The 20702-nt window shown below is 41.7% G+C and overlaps 2 protein-coding genes across 2 annotated transcripts in view; both read right to left on the bottom strand.

Moving 5' to 3' along the window:
- C2H3orf52 (chromosome 2 C3orf52 homolog) overlaps nt 1-13380 on the bottom strand; it is a 32627-nt gene extending 19247 nt beyond the window's left edge. The window contains exons 1-2 of the mRNA XM_005548179.4: nt 13224-13380; nt 6452-6581 (exon numbers count right to left, since the gene is read on the bottom strand). Of these exons, the coding sequence (XP_005548236.2) occupies nt 6452-6581; nt 13224-13361 (268 nt within the window). The 5' untranslated portion in view covers nt 13362-13380. The remainder of the gene's footprint in view (nt 1-6451; nt 6582-13223) is intronic.
- A 5053-nt stretch (nt 13381-18433) lies between these two features.
- TMPRSS7 (transmembrane serine protease 7) overlaps nt 18434-20702 on the bottom strand; it is a 41156-nt gene continuing 38887 nt past the window's right edge. Inside the window, exon 17 of the mRNA XM_045385419.3 lies at nt 18434-18809. Coding sequence (XP_045241354.2) covers nt 18639-18809 — 171 coding nt within the window. The 3' untranslated portion in view covers nt 18434-18638. The remainder of the gene's footprint in view (nt 18810-20702) is intronic.

A 20702-nucleotide genomic window follows, 5' to 3' on the forward strand; every position in this document is an offset into this window, starting at 1 on the left:
TAAATTTCTGAAGCTGCTTCCCCAACAGAAATATCAACACCTACAATGTAAATGATAGTAAAGATGAAAACCAACATGCATAAAGTATCCTGCATGGTGCCCTGTAGTAAGTGGGAAAGTTACTATCAAGACACTACCAAGGAATAACTGGTAAGATTTGGCCATTATCTAGACATGGGAAAGAAGAAATCAAAAAGGTTTCCAAGATATCAAGCCCAGGAACAAGAATAATAATAGCTACTGTATTAAGTATGATGTGCAAACACTCTGCTATGCACTTTATGAATATATTTTCCTCACATAATCCTCACAACAACCCAATGAGTTAAATATTGTTTTCATTTTTAAATGAAGACACTGAGTCTTAGAGAAAATGCGTAATTTGTTCAGGTCAATGAATTAGCATGTATTAGGGTCAAGGTATATTTATAGCCTCAGATTCCGAAATCTTCACATTTATAAATGGGAAAACAGGCCCAGAGGGTTGACAAGTTTGCCTAAAGTTACACAACTGGATAGTAGCAGAACTTAAATAAACTTGGTCTTATATAAAGGGTGAATGAACGGGGAAAAGATGAGCAAATTGTGATAAAGGATATGCTGTGGTCTGAATGTTTGTGTCTCCCTGAAAAATGCATATGTTGAAATCTAATCACCAACGTGATCGTGTATTAGTCCATTCTCACACTGTTACAAAGAACTACCTGAGACTGCGTAATTTATGAAGAAAAGAGGTTTAATTGTCTTACAGTTCTTCAGGCTTAACAGGAAGCAAGGATGGGAGCCCTCAGGAAACTTACAATTATAGCAGAAGGCTCAGGGGAAACAAGCATGTCTTATCATGGGGGAGCAGGAGAGACAGAGAAAGAGCAAAGAAGGAAGAGCCACACACTTTTAAACCATCAGATCTCATGAGAATTCACACACTATCATGAGACTAGCAAAGGGGAAATCCACCCCCATGATCCAATCACCTTCCACCAGGCCCCTCTTCCCATTCAACATGAGATTTGGGCAGGGACACAAATCCAAACAATATCAGATGGTCTTAGACAGTGGGGTCTTTGGGAGGTGATTAGATCATGAGGGGAGAGCACTTATGAATGGTATTACTGCCCTTATAAAAGAGGCCCCAGAAAGCTGCCTTTCCCCTTATACCATAGAATATATAGCTAGAAGGCACAATCTATGAAATAAAAAGTGTGCCCTCACCAGACAGCAAATGTGCTGACACTTTGATCTTGGAGTTCCAGCCTCCAGAACTGTGAGCAATAAATTTCTGTTATGTATAAGCTACCTAGTTTATGCTATTCTGTTATAGTAGCTCAGGCAGACTAAAATAGCATACAAACAAACAGTAGTTTCACATGTATAATAATTGAGATGATGACAGTTAATTTTAGATAAAGATCTCTAGCCAAGAGTACCTTTAAAACTCAGGAAAATTGTACAGACATAGATCTAGGAGTCACCTTCTTGGAGGCATGGCTGCTGTCCTGGGAGTGAATGAGCTCGCCAAGGAAAAGAATGAAGAATATGAAAAGTCAGAAAGCTGAAGAGAAGCCTCATGAACCCACAATGCAGAGGCCAAGAGTAAAAATAGCAAAATCAACCTAAAGTCCAGGAGTTCTATAGACTCAGAAGAGTATAATGAAGTTGACAGAGCTAAAAGCTGACAGTAAGGCAGGAGACAGAGAAATGTTGGCTTCCACGATCAGACAATTGCTAGTAATCTTGGGAAGAAAAATTGGGAACAATATATACAAGAGGTTTGGAAATCTGCAAGATTCAAATGCAGACCTTTGTTTCTGGAAGTGAAAAAAGAGAGAGAAAAAAACACATATCTAAATGAAGTAGCAAGAATCCTGATGGAAGACTGCTTTGAAGGCGAGAGGATGCTTGTGCATTTGAAGAGTTAACTCATTTATACCTGAGGTTGCAACTTTTTGAATTTTTGCAATTGGACTTTGGTGATGACCTTGAGCAGTGGGATATAAATAACTTCCACATGATTAGCATTCCAATAAAGGAACACAAGGCATAAATTAAGAAGAACCTGAGGATGCTTAGAGAAAGGAGGAGATATCTGAAGATCTCTGGGTTAGAGGAAGCTGAAAGATACTATATGGAGACCACAGTTAAGGGTGTCTATCTTGGTAAAGTAGAGAAACATCAGCAATTTGAAGAAAAGATAAACAGGTGAAAATTGAAAGAAATTTCAAGGTACTGGGTCTAGTGCTGCTCTCACATTCCTGCCCCAAAGGACCTTGGCAGCTTATAGCTTGTTAATGCCATCTGCCTAGGATCTTCCAGTGAGTCACCCTATACCAGGGAGCATTACCCTGTGAAAATTGTCAGTCTGCCAGAACCACGTGACATCATAAAATGTAGCTCTTATTCACAACTGAAAGGCAAACAAATCCACTCAACACAATGTCACTTAGGAAGTTGTTGCTTATATCTCAGTACCACAGCATTCCTACTCATAAAATGTGTGTAAATTAAGAGATTAGGGTCAGGCAAGAATCTGTGGTATAATGTTGGGGGATATCACATAAGGGTCTCCAGGATGTTATCAATTTAAATCATGTTTCTAAGCGTCCACCTACTTGTCACAGTTTTGTTTTTGAAATATTTAAAATATTTTGCCCCAACCAAAACTTCATTAAGTAAAGTGTTATCCAGGGTCTCACCTCTCCATGACTAGTGTGAATTAGTGAAGAAAGGAGAACCCTTGAGAACACTCAACTGGTTCTCCAAATTATCCAGAAAGAAAATGACTTTGAGAAAAAGATGAAGGCTTTTGTTTCTGCACCTTTCAAATCAGGAAATTTATAATTCCTTATGGAGAAGGAAAGAATCCGTTAATACCTTTTCCCTAAACAGTCTCAAATAACAGAATTCCCTGGGTTCTGCCCATAAAAATGGACATTAAAAAAATTTCCATGTTGATTGTGAGTCTGGAGGAAGGGTAGCCTCTTTTCCCTAGTCCATACAAAGCCCCTACTCAGTGCCCTAAGCTAAGCCATGATCCTGAATTTGTCATTCTTCAACAGCATACCAGGGCAGAGTAGTGGACAAGCCCATCCCATGTACAGGCAATAAAGGCTGCACAGTCTGTAGAGAATGAGCAGCAATAGTAAAATCTACTACAAGTTGGTCTGCTTTTATTATCACTACATGCTGACAACTCTTAATTTGAGTGACAAAATACAACTCCCCACTGGATACCCTGCCTAGGTACCCTATTGTCCCCTCCCCAACTTTCTGTTCTGAGATGCTTTCACTGTCCCATTTTATGTACACTCCAGCTGCACAGTTTTGAAGGCTAAAGAAATTCCATCTTAGTTATTATTTCACTGTGTTAACTTCTGATTTCACTGTGTTAACTTCTAGCTCTGGAAATGCCTCTAAGATTTCTATTTCATCTACCATTCCATGTATAAGAGCACATACTTACCATAAATCTCACCCTCAGGTCAAAATAACCTTGACATTATCTACATGCCATAAATCCTGCCCTTATGCAATTGTAAAACACATCCCTTCTGAAGCAGGCATACCCTTTTTCCATGGTATTTAAGCCCTGGGCCTTTGGGGTAATGGTGCAGGAATGTACCATCTCCTCTCGCTGCTGCCCAAGGCATGGCTTCTGTTCCTAAAACCCTGTTAAATGTTTCTGTCTGAGTAACTGGATTTGTCAGTTTTTCTTTAGCCTCTCAGCTTCCCCAGCCTTTCTGGGTAGTTTTGCAAAGTCCTGCCTACTGAAGAACAACAGTTAACCCTTCTGCCTCCAAGCTTCAGTCTGAAGACTATAGAGCCTTGAGGCAGGAGATTAAGGGGTCTAGAGAAGGGTAAGCAGGCAACGAATGGCAAATGTAGTTCCTGAGGAACTTTAGTCACTCAGTAAATCCAGACAGCCACAGTCACAGCCCTTGAGTCTCCCAACAGTGTTTTTGTCCCCAGACAATGTTTCCCACGCAGTACTTGAAAGTTCCACAAATATCTGATTCATATTAACAGGCTTGGCAATTAGGAAGTGGCTGATTATTGCAGATCATCCCCCAAAAAAATGCCTACAGAGCTGCTCTAGGTGAGGCTGGGACTGTCACAGAAGGGAGCCCCTGCCCCACCCATTTTTACCTACTGCATCTCCCCCACCCCCATGTCTAACATGACTCTCCCCACAGGCTCAAATAGCTAAGAGCTGAGATGCCAAGTAAAATAAAAATATTTCCTTGATTTAAAAAGTAGTTTGAAAAAAATCTCTCTTACAGCATTGACATGTTAGAACACAAATTTACAATTAAATTAAAAATAAAGTTTGCACTACAAGTGTCAAAAAAATTCTTCCCTGAATATTATCCCATAACCTTTTACATCTCCAGAAAAAACTGTGGAAGGCAGTGAAATACCTTCCTCTTGTAGACTGCTCTTTGTGAGGTGAAGAGGTTAGACGACTTTTTGAGAATGGAAGACAGATCCTGGGTCTTGTGCTTTAGTTTCTTGAATATTAAACCATCTAGATCTCTTGAATCATCCTTTATGATAGGCTCCAGATGCCAACAGGATCCAAATATCAACTCCCAGGATAGCACCAACTAGTTATGTCAGGACAAGATCGTGCTACTAAACCTCATTTTCAACACCCATATGTTGGAATTGATATGAATAGCAAGTATGGCAATGCTCACACCAAAACTATTGTCCTCAGCATGACGGAGGAGGTACAGCACACTTTATTAGCTTTTTCCTACCTTAACACCAGCTTATAGCCTCAAAGAGTCATCTACCACACCTGAACAATGCCCTAAGTAAAAAAGTAGACATGGTGTCTGGCCAGGAAACTCATGTGCTAGAGGTTGACTGATGTCATCAGAGTTTTCCTATTCCTTCAGGAACTACAAAACTCTAAGACAGGAAATAAAGGGGTTGGGAGAAGGGGAAACAAGAGGTAAATGGAAAACGTAGTTTCTGAAGAAAATTCCTGAGAACTCCCTCTGGAGAGACTGGGGAGTTACCTCTTCTTGCTCTCATTCTATGACTGGGTTTGCAACGGGGAGCTGGACTCAACCCATACCCACGTGAAGGCTGGATCACGCTTGGGAGTATCCCAGCCTCAGACGCGCCCCTCTCTACCATCACCCCCACATATAAATAAAAACAATTTTCTTCTTTCCCGTTTTGAAACTGAAATTATTGTCCACCGGAGGATGCTATATTTATACACTGTAAAAACTTTAACAAATACAATAATCATTAAAAAATTGGTAACTACCTAAAGGGCTCTAAATAATGTGGAAGACTATATCATGCAAATCATAAAAATAATAATGTTCACAAAGAATTTTTAATGACTTGGCAAAATGATCTAAACATAATATCAAAATCCTAAAGGTAGTCCACAAGACTATGAAGAAATCTAATCTCAAATTATTTTAGAAATGCAAGTAAACAAAAGACTAGAAGAAAATATTACCAAATATTAATATTATGAATGGGTTTTATGGGTAACTGAACATGTATCATGTTTCAATCAAAATAAGCAACAAAATGAAATAATATATGGAATAGATGTAGTCATATATAGTTAGTGTTCTATAAGTTTTTTGTTTTATACACACATACGACACTAATAAAATAAACAGTCATTTCTAAAATAAGTTAAAATTGGGCCAGGCATGGTAGCTCATGCCTCTAATCCCAGCAATTTGGGAGGCCAAGGCGGACAGATCACTTGAGGTCAGGAGTTCAAGACCAACCTGGACAACATGGCGAAAGCCCGTATTTACTAAAAATACAAAAACTGGTTGGGTGTGGTGGCGCATGCCTGTAATTCCAGCTATTTCAGAGACTGAGGCACGAGAGTTCCTTGAATTTGGGAGGCAGAGGTTGCAGCAAGCCAAGGTTGTATCACTGTACTCTAGCCTGGGTGAGAGTGAGACTTTCTCTCAAAAAATAAATAAATAAATACAGTAAGACAATAAGAGTTTTAGAAAACGCTTTCAAATGCATTATTTATTATTTTATCATCATAGTAATATATCAGACACACCAGATGAAGTATAATTGTTTTTAGCAAACAAATGAAAATGAAAAGAATTCACATTAACAGATATCAGGATATAATAAAATATAAATCAGTGATTAGTAAGTTAAAATATTAAGAAACCTCTTCAAGATCCAATGAGCAGAGTTTAAAGTAAAACACTGATTTCTCTACTCCTTCTGGAGCTTATAAAACAACAAAATACAGCAACAACATAGAAAAAAAAAAAAAAACACAAGAATCAGGGATATCTCCCACCCATACAATATATTCCAAGCCAGTCTTAAATTCACATTATAAATAATGAAGTGGCTATGAGTACATCTTCCATTTCAGTGTAAGTCACGAGCCTTAAGTAAGTTCTTAAAATGTGTCAACTTATTCACATCTAAATCCTCTTACCTCCAGAAAGACACATGCCTATGATGATCACTACAATAAGACCTAGGAAAACGGAGGTGATGATCATCCACAGTTTGCACCTTCCAACCACATTCTTATTACAGGAGCTCCAGTGGCTTTCCTTGTTAGCCTAGAAAGGCAGAGGGAGATTGCGAGGCAGTCATTTTGTTGCAACAGGCATTTCTGAATACCTAGGATGAGCCGGTGACACAGAAATGAAGGCAGGAAGACCCTGATCTCAGGGCAACACTCTACTGAATCAAGTTTACAAAAAGATAGATCAGAGGCAGAACAGAACCTTGCCAAGAAGTTAGCAGGAAAATCCTCTAGGGGCTCTGAGGTGGGGAGGATAGGCGGGAATTTGAAAGATGGATTTTTGAAGGCTTTCCAAACCCAGGAAAGAGCATCCACAGTGTGGATTCGTAATGCAACCGGCCAGCAGACTAGTCTGCCGATTGGAATGTGGGTTTCAGAGGCAAATAATGAAAGTTAAGACGAGAGAGAGTGAAAGGCTGGGAGCACACTCAGAGGGTGTTGATGGCTGTCCCAGAATAGATTGGACTTAATTGGGTGTGCACTGGTAACTTGAAGGTTTTGAAACACCAGAGCCGAGTTGAAAATTAAGGGAAAATGATGTGTAGTTTAGAGTGGAAACACCAAGAAAAAGCCATGGCCTAGGTTCTATGTAAAAAAGGGTTGGGAAGGGCAATGAAAGGACAGATGGAAGAGACAACAGGAAATAAGCTGCAAAGCTGGAGTGGGACAGAGGAGGGGCCAATGAAAACAAGTACAACTGCTATGGTTTATTGAGCACCAGCGTCGTTTCACTTAACCCTAACAGCCCTTCAGGGTGTGCACTAGCCCATTTCAAAGACGCAATTCAGAGAGATGAGCCAGAACCAATCCCTGCTGTGTGTCTGCACAAAGCTCTCCAACTTTCCCTTTTGTCCACATCACTGTGTGGAGGTCTGATTTACGAGGGTGTCATGGAGGGGCCCCCACCTTACCCTATGTGGTCTCACGACTCTTCTCCTACTTCCCACTCCACCATTAGGTAATTCCTACATGGAGACCATGGGAAACAACAGAATACAATGGGAAAAAAATGTTTCTGTATCTAACACACTTGGATTCCAAACCAAGGTATACCACTTAAAGGCAAGCTGGTTTTAAGCAAGCTACTGAAACTCATAGGCCCCAAAGTCCTCAACTTTAAAATATATAAATACTAAATGTAGCTCACAGGACTGTTGCAAAAACTAGAGATAATGGACACAAAGCATCTGCTAAACAAGTATTGGGAGCTCAGCTGAAGCGTGCAACCGCGCCTCCGTCGTTCCTCAGCGTTGGCCATCCCACAAAGCAGCAGCCGGCACTCAAGGAGACTCGCTCCTGACTGACACCTGGCCACCTGGCCTGCTTTCTCTCCCATTCTTTTTTTTTTTTTTTTTTTTGAGACGGGGTCTCGCTCTGTGGCCCAGGCTGGAGTGCAGTGGCGTGATCTCGGCTCACTGAAAGCTCCATCTCCCGGGTTCATGCCATTCTCCTGTCTCAGCCTCCCGAGTAGCTGGGACTACAGGCGCCTCCCACCACGCCCAGCTAATTTTTTGTATATTTAGTAGAGACAGGGTTTCACCGTGTTAGCCAGGATGGTCTCGATCTCCTGACCTCGTGATCCACCTGCCTTGGCCTCCCAAAGTGCTGACACATACCTAGGCCCCACCTGCGCCTAGTGGACCAGATTGTAAGGGAGGTGGGAGCAGGCCATGGCAGGCCTCTGGTCTGAGCCCTCCCACCCTTAGGGAGCTAGGTCAAATCTCCACTTTAGTGGAAGCCTCCCTCCCCACCTGCCCTCAGTGACAGCTTCCAATACCTGAGCTGTCCACATAGCCCATCTGCTGCTGCGGCTGACTGCCCTGTCTGGTTTCAGGTTCAAAAACAAACAGAGACTGGTCTTATCTTGCTAGGTAAACTGAAACCACACAGAGGAGGGGTGCTCTTACACTCCCCTGTTCTTATATTCCATACCTGTGCCTTCTACAAGTAATATACATTTAACAATTGTGTGCTGTTTAGTTGTAGGGGCCTCCAGAAATTTTAAGAACGGACCCTGAGAAAATCTAAATGAGGGGACAAATGTTGGATTTCCCAAGCGCACTTGACACTGACTGTGAGGCCCAGCCTGTGGGTGCGAGGGGAGCACTTAAAGGCCCTGGGGATATCATGCCAGAGGAGATCCCTCTTGAGTTAAGTGCATTTCTGGAATCCCAGGGATAGGGTCACCTCTCATCCCCACTCAAAACCTGCATAACTGCTTCAAAGCCAGGGAAAGCCACATGGGAAAAAGGCATCCCAGTACAAGGAATCTTTAATTTCTTAGGGGACAGAAACATCTCCCCATTTACAGAGCTCCTGAGGCCAAAGGCCTGGTGCTATTTTCAGCCCTCACACAAAAGGCAGCTGGAACCCATAAAGATTAGCACAAAATGAAATCTCTAGTTTCAAAGAGATGTCAATGCATCTCCTTGGCCTCTCATGCCTTTACTTATGCTGTCCCTTAGAGATCATAAATTACGACTCTGGTGGGTTGAAAAAAAAAAACACTAATTACTCTATGACTTCCTGGAAGAAATCAGCTCAAAATTATACAGCCATCATCTATAGGCAATGCCTCTTCCTGCAGCCTAGTGCCCTCACTGACCTGTCCTCAGCTCGAAGAGCAAGACCGCTGAGTGCTATCCCTTACATGATTAATATCCACAGACTTTATGTCATTATAAAATGGTCTGTCATGACAAAAAATAAAAATAAAGAAATAGGCATGACGGTTTACACCTGTGGTCCCAGATACTGAGGAGTCTGAGGTGGGAGGATCGCTTGAGCCCAAGAGGTCAAGACTGCAGTGAGCTATGAGCGTGCCACTGCACTGTAGCCTGGGCGGCAGGAGTGAGACTCTGTCTCAAATGAAAAAAAAAAAAAAAAAAGCACACGGAACTGTCAGACACTCCCAGCCAAACAATAGCTTGTACAGTGCTTCTCAGCAGTCTGCACATTAGAACCAGCTGAGGAATTAGTGTCTTTTAGAGGTACCCCCGGGAGATTCCAATGTGCCCTGAGGGTGAACAGCCTCTGATACAATAGGTTTGTGCTACTTGTGCCATCTGAGTCTTGCCTCTAAACTGGATCATGAAGACACACTGCCTTCTTCACTGGCTTCATCTCTCTTGCCCAAATTCTAGGTCATGAGGAGAGGCCCCAGGTAGATTCTTCTCTAAGGTGCCTTTCGGAGATATTTGCAGCTGCATCTTACATTCTATTATTGTTTTACACGGCTTAATAATTTACATTTGCAAACTGCATCTTATATTCTGTGATCGTATTCTATGGCTCAAGAATTTTCGGGGCTTTCAGATATATTCACGTCCGTCTTTAGATAAAGGTCTAAATACATGACACAGGATCCTGCAACAGTGGCAGGATACCTATCTCTTAGATCCAAAAAGCTTTTCTTCTTTTTGACTCAATCAGAAGCAGATATTATATAGATCAGGGAAAATTTTCTTACAGGTAGGAAACTCTTTATAATATTCATTGTGGGATTTAATCCACTTGTTTGATCCAAGCACAAAAGAGCCAGTTGATTCTTGTCCTAAACTGAACAACACATGGCAATGGAGCTAATTTTTAGATAGCCCATTGAAATAAATCTTTTTTTTTTTTTTTTTTTTTTTTTTGAGACGGTGTTTCACTCTTGTTGCCCAGGCTGGAGTGCAGTGGCGTGATCTTGGCTCACTGCAACCTCCGCCTCCTAGGTTCAAGCGAGTCTCCTGCCTCAGTCTTCCTGAGTAGCTAGAATTACAGGCATGCGCCACCATGCCTGGCTAATTTTGTATATTTTTTAGTAGAGACAGGGTTTCTCCATGTTGGTCAGGCTGGTCTCGAACTCCCAACTTCAGATGATCCGCCCACCTTGGCCTCCCAAAGTGCTGGGATTACAGGCATGAGCCAATGCGTCCAGCCTGAAATAAATCTTACTTGCCTCAAAACTATCAATTTACTGGTTTATTATTCTTCAAATGATGTTGCCATCTCTTAAAATGCCTCTGGGATTTCTATTTGAAAACTGAGCCAGAGCCCCTGTAATGAACCATAAAAGAAAACCAGCCTCACTCTATTACCCATAATTTCTTTTTCACTTTTGATCCAAGCATACTGCCATGTTTACAGTGACAGCAGGCAAAGTAGAGTTCAGCGGCTTCTATTCCTTTGTCTCAAGTGCCAAGCACACATCAAGAAAGGGAAAGAAGTTCTTTCTACTGCTTTTGTTCACTCTCCCATCACAGCTCTTCCAAGGAAGAAGAGAGATGTCTTCTTCCCAATCATTCCAGAACTGTTCCCGATTCCTCACCCATCCACCTGCAACTCCATCATTCCAGATGTGACACTCAACTCCTAGCTCACTTAAATTACCTAATTATAAATTACCTAACTTACAGAAATTAGTAATAATTAATAATGTAGGCAACTATAAATAAATGAGTATAAATTATATATGACATATATTTAAATTAAATGCTGATAGATGATAGATGATTGATAGATAGATAGATAGATAGATAGATAGATAGATAGAATAAATCAACAGAAACAGCATAGTTTTGAGATCTAAAAAACATACATTCAAGCTTCAGAGGCACCACTGAGGGAACGTGAGCATTTTGGTAACTCCTCTGAGCCTCCCTCAATTTCTTCACTCAGCATCTTTAATCTGACAAACCAGAATACTGATGCCTTCCTCTTAAGTTAGCTGTGATAATTAAATGCATTTATGCATCAAAAGTATTTGTCACAAGACAGTCACTAAACAGGGTGAATGAAAATACATGAACTTCAGCTACATTGCAAAATTAGAAATCTTAATATACAGTTCAAAGAGACCAACACACAAAATTCTTAAGTGTCTGAATCTTGTCTGAATCTTTTTAATAAGCCTATATTTATTGACTTTTCTAACTGAAATACACTTCACCTTATTTTATAGAAAAAAAAAAGAATGATTATCACATTAGGTGATGCTTTTTTTTTCTTTGTTAAAGATTTCCCTTTAACAAAGTCCAAGCATTCCTTGAACACACTCCAAGTGCTCCTGTAGCCCTTCACCTTCACTCCATCCTGTTACTGAGGACAGCTCTCCTATTGGGTGACCTACAAAGTTAACTTACAAAGAAGTCTAGGCTATCTGTACATACCTTACTAACAAGGACGTCATGGGAACATGAAACAACCATTGCTACAGGGTAGGTGCTAAACAATTACAGAATACTGATAACCCTGCATGGATTTGGCGTGTTCTACCCATCACCTGTTTTCAACAAGGCATTCCCGGGCCTCACAGAAGTCCGAGTAGGCACACATTACCACTACGGGACAGCCTTGCCCCTGGGACACATTGTTTAGTGGTGAAACTGTCACCAGATCTCTGGATTCAGTCCCAAGCTAGGGAGTTTTTAGGGTGTCCGGGTCTGTCTAATCTGAGGCAAGTATTTCCAACTCCCATTCCCAGACACCGTCCTGGAGGACCCATACAGCAAGTTCACAGTTGTGGCCACTTGCACTGGTGACCAGACTATCTTTGTTCAACCTTCATTCTTCTGTGGCATTCATATTTTATTCAGAAAGAAGTTTCCAAATTACTCTCCAGAGTACCTATAAAAGCAAACTTTGCAATAGTTCCAGGAATCAATGTAGAGCAAAAGCAATGCTTTCAACTTTTGAATTTCCTGCTTATCCCTAAAATCAACAGCTGGGCAGCCAAAAAGTTGGAGGTGGAGGAGTGGGGCCTAGAAAGATGAGGTCGGGGCTCAATATGGGGAGTTCTGTGTACCCAGAAAACCTCAAGCCAATCTTAAGAGTTAATCAGAAGGTGGATGGCTGGGAAGTCAAAGCTCTGATGTTTTACAAGTCTTTGATGAGAGCGAATAATGTTTCCATCATTGCTAGGGTTGAAGCAGAAAAGAGCTTGGCCTAAAAATTGCCAGGGATTGAGAGGAGGTAAAAGCAAGGTGGGCGAAGTCTCATCCTTCGAGACAAGAACTTTGAACTTATTTTCTTTCAATTGAGCAGGGCAAGTTCACCTCCACCTGCCCCCCCGACCCGCCCGCACCATCCCCACGCCAGCCCTAGTCCTTCTCCTTCGGACCGCTTTCTCTCCTCTGTGCTCTCCCCTATCTCTCTTCCTGCAGAATCGAATGGCCAGGCTGGGAGAAGGCAGAAAGTGCTTGGCGGATGGTAGGCATGGAAGAGGGCTGGGAGCTGCGGCGAGGTGGGTGGAGGCAAGGGAGAGACGCGGCAAGGCAGTGAAGGTAAGGGGAAAGCTTAAGAGATTCTTAGAGAAGGAGGATACTCCATCTGTCATTCTCATTCTCCCTACTGGAAAAAAGAAAAACTGAATTAAAAGTTACATAACTTTAAAAAACTACCTCTATCTCCGGAGTATCTGAAGACAGGAGCGGCCACACCTCACCCCTAGGATTCCTAAAGCGCCTCGGGGGTCGGAGGGGTTGGACGACCCCAGGGGCTGGGGAGGGGACTGCTCCGGCCGAAAGGTGTCGCGGTTACTCGGCTCCATTCAGAGCACTCGAGCGCGCCCCACCCTCGCTCGGCGCCGGCGACGCCCCGCCTGGCTGGAAACCCGAAACTCGCGGGTGCCAGGCCCGGGTCCTACTACTGTCCCGCCGCTGGCAGGTTAGGGCCAGCGCCAAGGGGACCTTACCTCGGCCGGGGGGGCCTCCTCGTCCAAAGAAGGGAAGACCTTGACCGCACCATTGAGAGGCGTGTGCTCGTTTGGCTGCCGCACGAGCACCGAGAGCTCCAGCTCGTCTACGGGTGGTGAGGGTTGGGCCAGGTCCATGGGCGGGCGGAGAAGGTCTGAGCCGCTCCGAGGGAGGCCACAGCGCAAGGAGGGTCGAGTGACCTCACCGCCTCACACTCCACCCACTGGGCGGGGCGCAGCGGACTTCGGGCGGCGGGAGCGACCGGAGCCGACAGGAGGGGCGAGCGGTGAGTGGCGGCCACTCCCCGGAGCGGGTAGAGCACCTAAAGCCGTGCTCGCAGTGGGCTCTAGAGCCGAGGGCTGTTTTTCTGGTTTGTTCAGGGCGCTGCCTGCTGTGCCTTTCCCCGCGCCTGCAGATGCGGACCATCTGCGTTTAGGGGCTGCCTGGGTGTCGGGCTGTGGTAAGGAAAAGATGGGCCGGGCCGCACCGTCCAACGGAGGAAAGTTTGCGATCTAAGCCCACGAACTGTTGGTTGTTGGGGTTTGCCACAGTCCTCGCGGTCTAGCAAAAGTGCATTCATTCAATCAAGAAATAACCATGCCTCGTGCCAGCATGGTGCTAGGTTCTGAGTATATGAAGGTGAATAATATACACCAACACACTTCCTCGTCAAGTCCAGAGTCAGGCACAGAGACAGTATTGTGTGGTGCTGGGGACAGTGGACTCTAAAACCAGTGTACCTGGGTTATTCTCCACCCAGGGCGTTCCTCACTGTGAGACCTCGGGCTTCATCTCTCTGTGCCAATGTCCTCGCCTGGAAAGGTGGTGTAATATTTGTACCCTCCTAATATAGTTTTTACCAGGATTACAAGGGTTGCTGTAAGCAAGGCACTCAGAACAGTGATTGACACAGCAAGCACTCATAAATGTTGACCATTACTATTTATCTTTGAGGGGAGGGGCCTTACACACACACACACACAAAATTCCTGCGCACACACAATCTCCTTGACGCCCTATCTATAGTTCAGAACTTCCGGTTTAGTTAGCATGGAATTATGTTTGTTAAGCACAGCGTGGATTGGGCCAAGGGCTTCACCTCTCAAGCTTCTGTTCCGAATAGTCTTGTTCCTTATTTTCACCCTCCACGCAACACACACACACACACACACACACACACACACACACACACACACACACACATTAAGACCAGATCATTAACAAGAAGCATATAAATCAGCTCCACTCCAAATATGTTGACTTGAGTCCAAAAGTCTGGCATATTCAGTGCCTGATGTTGAGACACAGCCTAGCTATCCTGTCTGCAGTTGTCTGGTGCCTGCTACCAGATCCCCTGAACTTTGGATCCATCCGCCTGCTAAGGGGAGTCTGCAGTGACTCATCTGCTGACCTGCACTGACTTCTGCTCCAACAGGCAGATCCTGCAAGAATCAGGCTGCATTCTCAGCTGGGAGTTTTGAACAGGAATTTTAACCAAGGAGCAAGGGTTAAGGGAATCAACAAGGAATGGTGAGGTACCCAGGGACTAGCAATAGCACGAAGCTGTTAACACTGTTAACACTCCTAGGCCTAAATGGGACTGGAGACTGATTAAGAACTAGAACCACTGAAGGGTGTGGGAATTTGCAGGGAGATCTTGATAGGATCTGTAGTCACAAAAACATGCAGACCTGACTGGAAGCACTGAGACCTCTCAAACTTCTGAATCTCCCCACCCCCATCCTTATCCAGGGTCCAGAAAACTTTTCTCATAGTTCCCTCATTTGATTGCAGGAGTTCAGCCTAAATGTGAGATTTTTTTTCTCACATCAGATGGATAGTAGATATCTCCAAGCCTGGTTTCTCCAGGCACAGATACCTAAAGCCTCCTTCACTCCCCCAGAGAATCAAAAAGCAACTGTTCCTGTCTCATGCACACCCTAAACCACGTCTTCTAATGCCTAATTTTGAGTACTGTTAAGCAAGGTTTATGTATTCTGTAATTAGATTTGAATGCATTTCTGTAATTCCATATGCCTAACCCTTGTCCTATGTTACAGTGGAAGGAATATAAATTCTGAAGGCAGACAGAAGTGGGATCAAATTTAGACTCTCACTATCTGTGTGTTCTTGGGCAAGTCGTTTAATGTCTGTTTGTTTTCTTATAAAATAATTCCTACCTAGCAGAGGCAGGAAGATTAAGGTAAAGCATTTATTCCTGTGCCTGAAAAATGAAAGGATCTCAGTAAATGCTCCATTACGTTACCCATGTCTTTGTAGCTAATACCCACCCTCCCGCAACCCTTAGCACCTAGCACTAACCCTTGATTCAAAGTTTTCTTTTGATATTGATTTTTCTTCCTGTCCTGTCCTATATTCCTGATCACTCACACTTGCTGACACTTTCCATAGTACCTGAACTACTTAGATTCTTATTTGCAACCTGTTCCTGTTCTGGTTAACTGCAAATTTCTTAATCTCCAGACAGCTGACCTAGAATGCAGATGAGAGTTCCAACCCTACCTGAAGACTTTCTTCATCCTGCCAGTTTCACTCCACTCTAAGGATTCAGAATAAGTTAGGAAGAGGTGTTTCTCCCTAGAGGTACAACCAAGTTTAGATTAAATGATTCTGATGGAAGTCAAGCATTTGTGAATGAGGAACCAAACTCTACCTAGATTTGTTTTTGTAATTCCTTCAGAATTTATTTACATGAGGGTAGCTTTTTAAATGCACTATTATTTCAAAAATAGATTTCTTCAATATAATTTAAAATTATTATTGACTCAATTGCTTTAGGTTGTTTGAAGAGTCCAATTTAAATAACATTAAAAAATTAAAACGTATTTGCTGACCAATATAAGATTTTTGATGTTGCTTTTCTGTAATAGTACTTGCTCTTCTTTTTAAATCCTTTTTAGAAGCAAATAATTTCCTAAATGATTATCATATAAACCAAAAAAAACAAAGTGACATCATCAGAGTGATATCACCAACACACCAAAGCATCTCATTCCCTTCAAATAGGTCAGTGACTCTGGAATACGCAACAGTTTGTTCCTGTGTGTTGTCAGATGGCAAGTAGTACTACTGCGAACATCAGCAACCGGGTCAGTCACTCAAGCTAATCAAGTAGAACACAATTGAGAAATGGTTGCTTGTGGTGCTTCACTGTGCTGTTTTCAAGGCACTGTGAAAGAGGGCATGAGTCCCTACAAATTCTCTCCAATAACGTGGCACGTGAAATGCTGCTGTCTTGGTTTATGAAGGCCATTTTACTCTGCTAACAAAACCATTCTTGGGGCTTGCCTTACTTCACACCTTTGCAAGAATGAAGTGGATATTCACACTTCATTCGGGTTCTAAAGGCATCTTAACAAGCAATATCCGAGTAAGTTAGGTTTGATTTTCAACCTTTTCCGTGCCTCAGCACTGCTAAGGAACATAGTGTACTCACTTTCATACCAGTGAGGGCCTATAGTGGTAGTGCATACATGTGCTTTCACAAACTCCCTCTGATGGATCTCACAGATCATGCCAGCCCTCCTCCATCCCGTAACTGAGATCACAGACTTAGGCAAAGGTTTTCATGTATTTTGTGAAGAGCAATTCTATGCCCTAGAAATGACCATAAAGTAAAAAGTACAACTCACCTTGTATATAGGTCACAGCCATCCAGGCAAAATAAATATAGATTATAAGAAATATCAGCCTAATTCGCTCTTCTGTCCAGTGGATTCAGTAGCCAAGTCCTCCCTTTTGAATTAGTGGTAGACTTGGCCCTCTGAACTGCACTGTCATATAACCAGTTTACTGAAACCTTTGAGGCCCATTCATAGAGGTATTATTAAGATGCTTTATCCTTAATCTGAGGGAACAGTCTTTTAACAAATAGAAGTATGCTCTATGAACTGAAAAAGTTATCTGGCCTGGGGGATGACACCTTTTGCTCTCTCTCCTTTTGCTGTTACATTAAGATTTCCTAAGGTTCTGTGCATTATTCTATTAATAGACCCTACCTGATAATAGTATTGTTATTACTGCTTTGACTTTATAACAGGAAAACAAATAATATCACTCTTTTCTCTGTTGTTTTCACTCATTTGGTGGTACTATCAATTCTGGCTTCTGTTGATGAAAAAATATTCGGAGATCAAGTATGAAACCCTCTAAATCCAGATAAAATAAATCAAGAACTAAGATACATTGAGAGTGTGCTATAGATTTACAACTATGTAAGGTATTATAAGAGTCTGAAAGTAAAAGAAAGTCTCATCCACTGGGGTTTTAGGAAATAACCAAAAGTCAGATGATAATATTTCTGAAAAATTCCACTTTCACAACAATCATTCAAAAATTTCTTTCCCTTTTTTTTGCTGACCAGCATTACAATAATTTCTTTGACTCTCATATACATGCTTTCAATTCAATTACCATGATGCTTTATTCTGCCATTTAGTAATGGTTGCTGTCAGTTTTGTTGGTTGGTTGATTGGTTTCTTTGTATACAACATTACCATGTGCCATGGCGAAGATGGTCCACTATGATATGGTTAGATGAAATTGGTTTATAAAGCAACAATATTGGTACTTATTCTGTCAATAACCGAGTTTTACTTTATTTGCATTTGCAAAGAAGATATTTTGTGCATTTAGTTTCTTGAAAATGCTGATGGTCAGGTATGGTTTTTACTGAAATTTCTTATTTTAATAAGTGAAATTTGCTCTAATTTTTATAAATACCTGAACATGAATAGGGACATAAAATAAGGATCCCTGAACATCTCCTTTATTTTTTTATTTTATTTTAGAGGCTTGATTCATAACATTACTTTAGGTTTCTTCCATCTCTGAATCCATAACCTTTTGTACTTAAGAACGAATTTAGTTATTCCCTTCGGAAAACTTTTTATGGAACACATATTAATCTGTCTTTCAATCAGTATTAAATGTATGCAATCTGACATTTCCAGTTGAAAAAAAATGTAAGGGACTGATTTTATTAATAATTATTGCATCATTTTATTTATTTATTTATTTATTTATTTATTTATTTATTGAGATGGAGTCTCACTCTGTCAACGAGGCTGGAGTGCAGTGGCCAGTCTCGGCTCACTGCAAGCTCCACCTCCTGGGTTCACGCCATTCTCCTGCCTCAGCCTCCTGAGTAGCTGGGACTACAGGAACCTGCCACCATGCCCGGCTAATTTTTTTTTTCTTTTTTTTTTTTTTTAGTAGAGACAGGGTTTCACCATGTTAGCCAGGATGGTCTCTCTCTCCTGACGTCGTGATCTGTCCACCTTGGTCTCCCAAAGTGCTGGGATTACAGGCGTGAGCCACCTCACCCAGCCAATTATTGCATCATTTTAAACTATTTTTTAACATAAATCACAGTAAAAATACAACTGGTACAATTACAAAAGAGAAGGGACATATTTATGAATCCAGGGAACAAAGTTTGACACTCTTGTGTAAACACCAGGAAAGTTTGGTCGTCCACATCCATGTCCCCAGCTAACAATGCCAGTCAAAATCCATTTTCCATCACTTTTTCTTCGACAAGATAAAGGTCCACCTGAATCTCCCTACACACAAAAAAATAAGTATAAAGTAAATTGGTCCCCTGATCATCAGTTTCATCTTTATTGTATCTAATGAACTGTGTTCAAGAGTCCTCTTATGACATGTTTTTGCTTGGCTAATCACTGTGTAATTTGGGAAGTGTCAAAAAGTAATGTGAAACTTCTATCATTTTATAATTGTTCTTCCTATAATCAAACAGCTGCATTCATGAGACAAAACATGATTCTTTAGGCTAAGAATAACATTAGAAGATTCTTACTGGAGAAAACGACTCTCACATAGCCCTAAACAAATAATAAACCTCAATAATACTAGTGGTGATCGTGGTGGTGGTGGTGGTAATAGTAGTAGTAGTAGTGGTAAGGGCTAACATTTATTTAGTGCTAGCTATGTGGTAAGAATTGTTTAAAGACATTTAATCCTCACAACAACCTTATGAGGCATGGTTATCTTGGAAGGTTGACTTCTATCTCTGGGCCATGCAACTTCAGTGATTAGCTCATAGCCCCATGGAGAAGAGATCCTGTTTAGTTAGCCAAGTCCAGTGAAAAAACCCTAACAACTACTGGTCCACAATTATCACAAACAAATCAGTCTCACTTGAGAGTCCTTTCTGATATCTCAATTCCTCTAAGCAAAGGCTTAAACAATTCAAAGTATAAACATCATTTCCACAGTATTAATCCTTTAAATTATAATATCTAGGTTTTATTTTCCTATTTTAGAGGGTAGATAATCTTGCAGGTTACTCAGAGGCAACAAATTTGCCCATGTATCCAAATTATGATCTTATACCTGATTAGCAAAATTCCAACTAGTAGGGAGACGGGGGTCTTTATTTTAATTGTCACCACATCAACTCTACTAAGTTTAAGTAAACACCCATGGCTATGTGGAACAGGGCTGTGTAACTGACTAGCTATGGGAAGCACCCAAAATAGAGTACCCTTAGCATTAGAGAGGCAAGTGTTCAAATCCCAGCTCAGACATTTACACTTACTAGCTGTATGACCTTGGGCAATTTACTTACCCTCTCTGTGCCCAGTTTCCTCTTCTATAAAATGAGGAAAAAGAATGATTAGAATAAATCTATGTAAAGAACCTAGCATGGTGCTTGCCACAAAATAGGAGCTCAGAAGACAGAAGTCATTATTATAGGATGAGTTTTTGTGGCATCATCGCTAAGACTGTGGAAAGATGAAAGAACAGCTCCCACTGTCCTACTCACCCTCTAAATCAGGAGTGTCCAGTCTTTTGGTTTCCCTGAGCCACATTGGAAGAAGAAGAATTGTCTTGGGCCACACATAAAATATACGAACACTAATGATAGCTAATGAGCTAAAAAAAAATTGCAAAAAAAATCTTATAATGTTTTCAGAAAGTTTATGAATTTGTGTTGGGCTGCATTCAAAGCTGTCCTGGGCTGCATATGGCCTGTGGGCCATGGGTTGGACAAGCTTGCTCTAAATCATCTGTTTACTCTTTTGCGATCATGTAGGTAACTGCATAGATTGGAATCTCAGACTCTGAGAAATGTCACCCCAAAGGTGACCTCCAACTTTACCACTGCCAGGGGCCTACCCAGCGAACTACAAATTAGTACTCTTTGTCACCTCTCCATTCCTCTCCTTTTTCCCCCAGCATATGCTTCAAAGGAATGAGTACATAAAATCCTGCAAATTTTAGAAATTAAATGACAGCTGCTAAGGAAATAGGAAATAAATTGGTTATAAGAAAATTATGGCAGAATGATGAATGCTGACCTCATCCTCTAAATATTGAATGAAAATACATGGAGCACATTATAGAAAACTGAGTTCTATAGAATCAATTATTTCAATATCTCTCCATGATCTTAGGCAATTGGATGATAAATAATATCTGAGCAGCTCAGG

The sequence above is a fragment of the Macaca fascicularis genome, chromosome 2, assembly GCF_037993035.2.
Source record: "Macaca fascicularis isolate 582-1 chromosome 2, T2T-MFA8v1.1".
Classification (NCBI taxonomy): Eukaryota; Metazoa; Chordata; class Mammalia; order Primates; family Cercopithecidae; genus Macaca; species Macaca fascicularis.